Source organism: Arachis ipaensis, chromosome B9, assembly GCF_059453495.1.
Source record: "Arachis ipaensis isolate K30076 ecotype BB chromosome B9, ASM5945349v1, whole genome shotgun sequence".
Classification (NCBI taxonomy): domain Eukaryota; kingdom Viridiplantae; phylum Streptophyta; class Magnoliopsida; order Fabales; family Fabaceae; genus Arachis; species Arachis ipaensis.
In genome coordinates, this window is record NC_142444.1 from 123,869,052 (window position 1) to 123,878,818 (window position 9,767).

The window sequence follows — 9,767 nt, forward strand, 5'->3', positions numbered from 1 at the left end:
AAACCATATCATGGAGACCAAGATGAACCGAGTAGAGGTGACTCGAGTCGTGCTTCGCCCGTGGTGATTAGATCTTTTGATAAAGAAATCGAAGAGATCTTAGCTAATCGCATCGTGCGACGAAGAGGGGTACCACCAAGTATCCAATACTTGATCAAGTGGAAAGGGCTCCCGATAACCGAAGCTAGTTGGGAAACTCGTGAAGATCTGTGGCAATTCCAAGAACACCTAGGGCGCTATCATGAACAGAACGCGACGAGGACGTCTACGCATTAGGTGGGGGAGAATGTCACGGTAAATTTTAGAAGGTTAAATTTAACAGTGTTTGTATTATTTTCTGGAGTGTTTGAGAATGCTCTAGATGGTTCCGGAACGTTCTAGAATGTCCTAGAAGATCCCAGAATACCCTAGAAGGTTCTAGAAGACTCTGGAAGGTCATAGAGTATTCTAGAAGAGTGTAGATGTATATAGAAGTATAAAGAGTGGTATAGAATAATCTAGAAACATTTAGAAAGTTGTGGTAGAATAGATATTTGTAAAGAAGGTTCTGGATGATTAATTTGGATCGTTGATTAGATTTAATCCTAACCATCTATTGAGGAGGTGGATGGATATAAATAGGGGGTGAGAGTTAGAGTTTATGTATGTGTGAATCATTTGTAACAAACACTTGAACAATAAAGTATTCTTCCACCAAAGCTTCCTTTCTCTTGTGTTCTCTTGTATTCTTAGCTTTCTTGCAAAGTATTGAAGGTTAGGATGACTTGGTCTTAGCTCAAGAGGTTAAGTAAGTCCGAGTGCCGGTACGGTAGCGTTGGAGTGTGTCCAAGGCCGTGACATCGAGCTCTCCAATCTCTGTCACTGTGGCTCACTAGTGTCGCACCCAAGCTCCCTCCCTCTCTCGACAACGGTCTCTCTTGCTGTCTCCGGTGTCGCACTCAAGCTAGTCATCGCTCTCTTGGATCGGGTCTCTCTCATGGTCTCTGGTCTCGCACTCAGCGGCGCTCGCGCTCCTTTCCTCCCTTCGTTGTCGCCAGTTGCAGAAGCAGCAGGTCTTGGGACTGGTCGTCATCTTCGCTCCCTGTCTCGTCACTGTCTCGCAGTCAGTCCCGCGCCTTCATTGCGCTCGTCGTCACCGGCGGCAGGAGCAGCAGGTCCCGGGGCTTCTCCTCGCCGCCAGCAACTCTCGCCGTCAGCTACGCTTCCTTCGCGCAACCAGAAGCTGGTCCCGATTTGGTGAGTTCCAACAAATTCTTTCCTTTTTTGTTTTGGTGTTGTCTTTGATTTTGTTGCTGAAAATATCAGTGAATTAGTCTCCTTGTTGCTAACAATAATCACCCACATGAATTTCAATATTGATTATCACTGAATCTTGAATAATTTGTTGATGAAAATTCGCTGAACTAGTTTTTTTTGTTGCTGAAAATTATCATTGAGATGAATTTATTACTGATTATCATAACTGAATTTTAAATCTGTTACTGTTCTCTTCAAATAATTACTTAGGTAAATCTTTTTGTTGATGAAAACCATCACTGAGTTGAATTTGTTAGTGATTGAACCTTGAATTTGTTACTTCTATGCCCCTTGGGCTACAATTGCTCTTGGGATGTTGCATTTCCTCTCCATAACTTGTATTAATTTATCAATTTCTGCTTTAAGGTTTGAGTTGCAGTTAAGAGCTCTCGTTCACTTCCATTTTATTCAATTCTTTTGTTTAGGTTAAGATGTCTTATGAAGCTGTCTCCTACTTCTACCTGAACTTGTTTCTGGGATAAATTATAATTACAAAAAGTATCACTTCATTCACTCTAGACTCTATATTTTATTACTTTAGTTTTTCTGGTTCTCATCTCATGTGACACATTTCTCCACGATGACTATGTACTTTCAGGAAAGAGATATCACAACTGCAGGAAAAAGAAATTGAAATGAAAAAGGCAGCAGCTAGAGGTAGCAAGGCTGAACAGAAAGCTAAGAAACAAGTGGAGGACGAGGTTACTCGACTTTCTGCTAATCTTAAAGAGAAACATGCAAAAGCACTGGCTGATGGGAGCAGAGAATCCAAGCAGAGCAGAGTGACACTACAAGTTGAAGCCTCTCGGTTTAACTGTTTGTGAAATAAAGCCTGATGGACACTGCCTCTATAGAGCCGTTGAGGATCAGCTGGCCCTCCTCTCTGGTGGTAGATCACCTCGCAGAAATTTGAAAACTATTGTAAAGAGGTGGAGTCCACGGCTTTATGGGGAGGACAGTTAGAGGTTGGTGCCTTGATTCACTGCTTGAAGAAGCATATTATGATATTTTCAGGCTCCTGCCCGAATGTGGAGATGGGGAAGGAGTATAACTCTGCCGATGGCACTGCCTCATCAAGTTCGAGTATTATGCTTTCCTACCGCAAGCATGCTTTTGGACTTGGTGAGCATTATAATTCTGTGGTCCCAGCATGATCTGAATGTGTCTATCACAAAAAGCATTTTTATGACGATGTTGCCTTACAGCATTTTTCTTTGAAACCAAACATTTGATGAAAGATCTCTTGGAATCGAAGTTGTTATAACTTATAACAGTTCTTGAATGAGTGATTTGCTTTGACATGCTCATTGAACCATTCTGAATTTGTGATCCACGTAAATAATTTTGATCAACATAATTTCAAATTGTGAGTAGCTCAAATTTTATGTTGTTGAACATTCAGCAAAGAGAATACTTTGCTTTGCATCTATGAAAGGGTTAAAGTTGAAGCATACACAACTTGGAACAAGAGAGAAACTGTGTCTAGGTTCCTTAATTTACAATTTGTATGCTGAAAACCGTCCTCGTTTTCCTTGATCATCATATACCGTTTCTACTCTACCATGAAGTTAATTACTTTTGCCATCTAATACTAAAAATAATTTCGCACCTCACCAATCACAATCCAAAAGAGCAGACACACGAATTCCGCACAAAATAAACAATCTTATCAGCATTCCTGTATTGGACAAGTTCGTCTCTTCCCATTCCAAAAGTCACATATATTACAGGTTTTCTACCGTAAGACTAGTTTATCACCATCATTTTCTGCATGGTAATAGAAATTGTTTTTTCAGGACCTAAGAAACTATGTTCTTTCCCATTTATTTTATTATTAACAAGATTTGAGGTTTATTGAAAAACAAAAAACCACAATAAATAAACCCCCACAAATTCTAGAGTTTCACATTGTTTACTCCAAACGGTCTTTCCAGTTTCCACCATTCCTTTCATTTCTGTCCCTATGCACCAGTGACACCCAAAAGAATGGGGCTGAGACTATATGTTTGAGATACAAGTTACAACTAGTCTTCTAGATCAAAATATTGAATTCAATTGTTTTTTCCATTCATTTGATCTACAATAATATTATATTAGTGTGACATGACATTTAATAGTGTAGGATTATTCATTTTTTCTTTTGATGATTAAATGTTGGCCAAATTTTAATAAAAATACTGACGTTCTAGACTTTTTCTTTAAAAAAATTATTAATTAAATTTCAGTTTCTTATATCCCAATTTTTTTTTATTGAAATTTTATATATCAAAACTAAAATTTTAGTTTTAGTCTAAAACTAATAAATTTAGTCTTGAGTCTCAATTAATGTTCTGAAAATCAAATTAGATCGATCAATTGAATCGGTTAAACTGAAAATTGATACCAAATTCAATTCGGTCTACATGTAAAATTGCCAAGTTTAAAAACTGGAGTTGAATTGAGAAATTGATTGTGAATCGATCGATTGAACCAAATTGAGATCCGGTCAGTTTTTCAAAACATGCCAAAACTTTTAAGGAAGAAATTTTTTTTTTCTGCAATCATCAAAACTCTAATATCAATCTTCCTCTCATCCTCTGTCTCTCTTATCTAGATAGTCACTGTCCTACTTTCTCTCAGCGACCACACTCATCCCCTTGCTTACTTTATTTTCTCTTCTTTTAAACCATGAGTTTGCCATTGCACAAACATAACAGATTCGGACAAAAAATTTAAGACAGAAAGAAATTCTAAACAAGATAAATAAATCCAGAAAATAAAAAAACGACAACGATATATAACAAAGACAAACGATGAGGGAGAAGAAAAGGCAAAGTTTTAGAAGATAATGGCATTCGGGTGGTATTGAGAGTGCATCAAACAAAGGTTGGAGCTCTAGCCTTGTGAATGATGCGACGCTACTGTACATTGCTATAGTAAAAGATAGATAAACTTCATATATTAAGGTTGTATGGTATTTGGGTCAGTTCTATGGAGGTTCAATAGACAAAGTTTAGTTTTTTCAATTTACAAGACCTGTTATTGTAAGTGGCTGAATTTATTTTTGGTAGGTGTGACGATTTAGAAAGTATGCATTGTTTGTTTTTTTTATATGAGGTAAATACCAAATCGGTACCCAAAAGATTATGACGCTGACAAAATGATACCTGACTTTTACTATTGACAAAATAGTCCCTAAAAAATTTTAAAATTTGACAAGCGTGTCTTCAAACTCGCCGGAACAAATCTCCGGCAAGCACAATGCTAACGTAGCCGCCGGTGATTTGACAAACCACCCCCAAACCCTAATCCCTCCTCCCATCGCAGCCCCCCTTCCCTCTCCCTCCCCAATGCACACTCCCCCCTCCCTCTCCATCGCAACCCCCTACCCAATGCACATTCCCTCCCCATCGCAGCCCTCTTCCCTCTCCCTCCCATTGCAGCCCTCCTCTCCAACGCACACTACCTCCTTCCCTCTCCCTTCCCAATTGCAGCAGCAGAAGCCTTAATAACAGCAGAAACAACATCATCAGAACCTAAAACAGAACCAATAGAAGAATCTGCACATTCAAAACCTAACCTTGCTTGTTCTTCCTTCTCTCTTTTCCCTCATTCCTTCCTTCTTTTATCGGAGGACCATAACAATAACAATATCCATTCACACACACAGACATTTACACAAACACATAACCTACATATATAAATATAAAGAGAGAAAGAGAGAAAGGCTGAGGGGCTGAAGAGATGCGGCTATTCCAGGCCTTGTTGTCGCTCCGATGGTGGTGGCAATGGTCCTTGATAGTGCTCTTGCCGTTGAAGTTGCTATTGCTGTTGAGGTTGTTGTTGCGATAGGAAGGAGAAAAAAGTGTGCATTGGGGTTGCTGCTGTTGTTGTTGCTTGTTGTTGTTGTTGCTGTTGATGTTGAGGTGCTTGTTGCTGCGAGTGGTAGTAGAGGGAGGGAGGGGGGAATGTGCATTGGAGAGGGGGTGCGATGGGGAGGGAGAGGGAAGGGGGCTGCGATGGGGAGGGAGTGTGCATTGGGTAGGGGGAGGGTTGCGATGGAGAGGGAGAGGGAGGGGGATGTGCGTTGGGGAGGGAGAAGGGAGGGGGGTTGCGATGGGGAGGAAGAGGGAGGGGGAGTATGCGCTGGGGAGGGAGAGATTAGGGTTTGGGGGTGGTTTGCCAGGTTACGGTGGCCACTTTAGCATTCTGCTTAACGGAGATTTGTTCCGGCGAGTTTGGGGACACGCTTGTCAAATTTTAAAATCTTTTAGGGACTATTTTGTCAATAACAAAAGTCAGGTACCATTTTGTCAACGTCAGAATCTTTCGAATACCGATTTAGTAGTTACCTCTTTTTTATATATATATATATAAAAAAGATAACTTTTTATTAGGCTCAAATTACGAACTAATAAAATTGCATTGATTTTGTTCATATTTATTTTTTATTTTGAGAATTATCTTAACATTTTTATATGATTAAAATATATAAAGTTAAATGACATTTTAAAATATATTTTAGATTATAATTTTATTTTAGTATATTGAGAACTAATATATATATATATATATATAATAGGATATTTTAGTTATTTTATATAATAAGAATATTATAGTCATTTTATATAAAAAAATTAATTTAGATTAGTTTAAAATTTAGTTCATTTGATTTTTAATGGACCAATTTATTTGATCTAATTTTAACAAAAATAATAAAATTTAATCGATTATGTGTGTTGTAATTTAATTGATTTAAATAAAGATCTTAAAAAAAGATGTTTTTAATATTTTTATGTGAGTGATCCCTTATATTAATTGTTGTTGAAACTACTTTAATTTAGATTTCTCAAGTAATTAATAGTTATTTTTCAAGAATACACATAAATTAAATGACGTTATTTTTGAAATTGGTCTTATTGCATTGTCCATGTCTTTTCATATGTGTGGGCAAAATGGTGGTAGATAAGTTGGTAAAATCATAGCTTCACTTTGATGTATCTTTTTGGTAATTAATAATTATTCTAATGAAGTGTCCATTTTATTGATCAATAATTATATTAATTTGTTTTAATTTGTTGTAATTTTATTGTCTGAAAAAGAGGGAAAAAAATTAAAGGTGTGCTATTTCATCAACGGAATACGTAATTGATCGTGATAGTGATTTTAGCGAATTATCCTTCCTGTGTTTTTTCCATTCCCACGCCCATTTGACACGCTCACATCTGATCTCTCTCACCTCTCTTTCGACTTGTTTCTCCCAAAACTCTTTTTTTTTCCAAAACTTAAATTTCGTTTGTTTGATTTATCCCCAAAAAATATATAATCTTTTTTCCTTCTCTATGAAAATTTCAGCTACAAATGCACTGTTTAGGGTTCTCAACGCCACAACGAAATCGCGGCGCCATAACAAAATTGCAATGCCATAACAAATCAGAATGTGATAGTTGGCTCTCCTAGCGATTATGTTACTGCCTTTGAGGTATGTAGTCTCCGACCCTCCACTATTTTATGCTACTTATTGTTTTACCTAGCTGAACTCAATTTTGAGATTCGAGATTTGATTGGATGATTATCAATACATGTGATTTTAACGATTTCATAGTTTCAGTTCAAGTGTTAACGGAGTTTGGTGGGGGAAACACGAGGCAGTTTTACCCATCCAATTTTTCGCTTTCATCCATTTAATTCGTGTTTGATCAATTTAATTCATTTTTTATGTTAATTCCGTTGGACTGGACACTCGGGGGGTTTCGTGGCCTTCACACGGGCCGTGTGAGAAACTGGTTCTCTTTGACAGAGCCTGTGTGAGAGGTTAGATGGTTGTCAGATGAGCCGTGTAAGAAAGCGGCTCGCTTTGACACGTCCCATGTGAGAGATCAGATAGTTGTCAGACGGCCCGTGTGATAGGTTAAAGGGCTGTTACACATCCCATGTGAGAGATCAGATTGATGTCACACGGCCCGTATTGAGAGATTAGACTTATTTTTTTAGTTTCAGTATTAAATTAACCCAATTAAGAAGCGACCTGTGAAAATTGCTTAATGTAGTTGCAACCAATATAGTGGCTTTGAAATATTTTTGTCAGTTATTAATCATTGGTTAGTTTGGAGGCAGAATTTGTTGGTTATTACCTGCACTAGAACATGGTTGTTTTACAAAGTAGTCATTTGGTTTTTGACTTAAATGCTTCTGATTGCATTTAAGTGTATTTATTTGATTCCATGCGTTTTGTTTGATTCTATTTGTGTTGTTGGTTTAGGTATTTGTTGTTAGATGTTAACTTTGTCGACTCCTTTGAGATGTTTTTCCAGGAAACTTTTGGAAGTGTGTTATCAATTGAGGTGCCATCATGAAATCAGAAATTGGTGATTATATTCCCGTTGTTAGCATTGAATTTGAGTCTCTGGATGCAGTAATCAAATTTTACAACACCTACGCGAGAAGAGTTGGCTTTGACCGGAGAAACAGGAGTTCGAAAAAGAACACCGATGGGGTTGTATACTATGTTATGCTTGTCTGCAACCAGGAGGGCAGAGCCAAATCAAAGGTTGATGAAACGAGAAAGACCTATCCAAAAGGACCTACAGGGTGTAAAGCTAGGATGATTGCCTCTTCTGATGTTGGCGGTAGTTGGATTGTTAGGGTAGTTAAACTCGAATACTATCATGATCTGAACTACACTAATTCGAGGTTATTGAAGAGAAATAATGTTATTTCTATGCATGTTAAAGGGAGTTGCCAAATTGATTCTTAAGCCGGCATTCGAGCATGTAAAATATTTCAGAAGCTGCTTAATCATGTCGGCGGGCCGATAGCCTTATTTTTCGGGAAAAAAAAAGATGTGAGGACTTTCATTTATTTAAATAGGAGGTCAATTGGAAAAGGAGGCGATGGTAAAGCGGTGATAAACTATTTCAGACTTATAAAGGAGTAAGACAACCATTTTTAGTATAATGTTGATTATAATAAAGAATGTTGAATTATTCGGATATTTTTTGCTGATCCTTGGAGCATTGCCTTGTACGAGTACTTTGGAGATGTTGTCAGCTTTGATACGACATACCTAACAAACAAGTACGACATGCCGTTTACTGGCTTTGTCAGAGTTAACCATCATGGACAGTCTGTTCTTCTTGGATTTGGGTTACTTAATTTCGAAGAGGAGGCTTCATTTGTGGAGTTATTTAATTCCTGGGTGAACTGTGTAAATTTCAATTTATTATAAATAATTAACTGATAAATTAATTATGAGTCAATTAAATTAAAAAATTAAATTTTATAATTTGAAGAAGTAAAAATATTTAGAATATAAATTAAAACATTAATTTTAAAGATTTTGGTCCGAAATTGGACCAACAGGCTAAACAGATTGAACCGGACCCATATTGGCCCAAGGCCCTGTAAATCCCAGTTAAATTAGTAGATAATTAGTCAATAAATTAATTTTTAATAAGGAGAATTAGAAATTCGAATATTATATCAAATTAGGGTAGAGCTCATCGAAATGAGAATTTTGACACTAATTTCGAAGAAAACGGTCCAAAATTGGATCGAAAGGACTGAACCAGTTGAATCGAGCCCGAACCGGGCTGTCGGTCCAACCGGAACAGCCCATTAAAAAGAGCCACGGGCTCTTCTTTCTCTCATTTCCTCAACAACGCAGCTGAGCTCCAGGGAGAGAAAAGGAACGCTAAACCCTTACGGCAAAGTTCCAACTCCCGTAACTTCTCTGTCTGAGCTCTAATCGCTGCACCGTTTGCGACCACACGTTCACCGTGTCGAGCTCTACATTTTTACTGGAACAATTTCACTGGTAACTTGTTTAATCACTCTCAGCCTTCTTTTCCCCCAATTTTTAAATTTTTAATGGGAAGGTTGAATTTCTTTTATTTCTGATGTTTTAGGATCCAATTAGCTTGAGAAAAACGTTCACTCTTAATTATGTGAAGCTTGGGTAAGTTGAGGATATGATAATTCTATTTAATTTTCATTGAATTTGAGCTTTGAGTATTAAATTGGATATATATGTGTTATGAATGTGTATTAGGTTGTGAATAAATAATTGGAGCTTGAAATTGTGAATACTGGAACTTGGAGGAAGCGGGTTAGTTGAGGTTTTGAGGGCTGTGTTCTTTTAGGAAAATTGTCTTGGAATAATACTTGGGAATCAACTAAGGTATGATTTAGGTTTCTTGCATTTAATATATAATGTTATGTGAAAACTTAGGCTAGAAGACCATAGGATAAGTTGGATTGTATGTGTATATTTAATGCTTAGCCTCCTGTTGATGAGCATAGTTGGTTTGGTGCTTGTTGATTAACTGGTGATTTGGTAAATTATTGATTTGAGGTATAACTATTGTGGAGGTTGTTATGATAATGAGGTATTTTGTGTTAAAATCCTAGGATTTGTGAACTATGATTCTTAGTTGAATTTTGGTTGTTGGATTTGAATATTGTATGAGTATAATTGTTGATCTGATGTAGAT

The 9,767-nt window shown here is 37.1% G+C and overlaps 2 protein-coding genes across 2 annotated transcripts; both read left to right on the forward strand.

The window, feature by feature from the left end:
* Positions 1 to 681: 681 nt before the first annotated feature.
* LOC107615812 (uncharacterized) lies at positions 682 to 2,124 on the forward strand. Its single transcript, XM_021111193.2, has 2 exons — positions 682 to 1,236; positions 1,895 to 2,124. Exons 1-2 carry the CDS (start codon positions 977 to 979, stop codon positions 2,118 to 2,120), a joined length of 486 nt encoding a protein of 161 aa, XP_020966852.1. The 5' UTR covers positions 682 to 976; the 3' UTR covers positions 2,121 to 2,124.
* Positions 2,125 to 7,627: 5,503 nt separating this feature from the next.
* Positions 7,628 to 8,032, forward strand: LOC107615813 (protein FAR1-RELATED SEQUENCE 5-like). Its single transcript, XM_016317840.1, has one exon. The coding sequence runs from the start codon at positions 7,628 to 7,630 to the stop codon at positions 8,030 to 8,032; it is 405 nt and encodes a 134-aa protein (XP_016173326.1).
* Positions 8,033 to 9,767: the final 1,735 nt, after the last annotated feature.

Coding starts and splice junctions, on each gene's coding strand:
- LOC107615812 (XM_021111193.2), top strand. CDS start 977: ATGGTCTCTGGTCTCGCACTCAGCGGCGCTCGCGCTCCTTTCCTCCCT. Junction 1,237..1,894: donor CAGAAGCTGGTCCCGATTTG/GTGAGTTCCAAC, acceptor ATGTACTTTCAG/GAAAGAGATATCACAACTGC.
- LOC107615813 (XM_016317840.1), top strand. CDS start 7,628: ATGAAATCAGAAATTGGTGATTATATTCCCGTTGTTAGCATTGAATTT.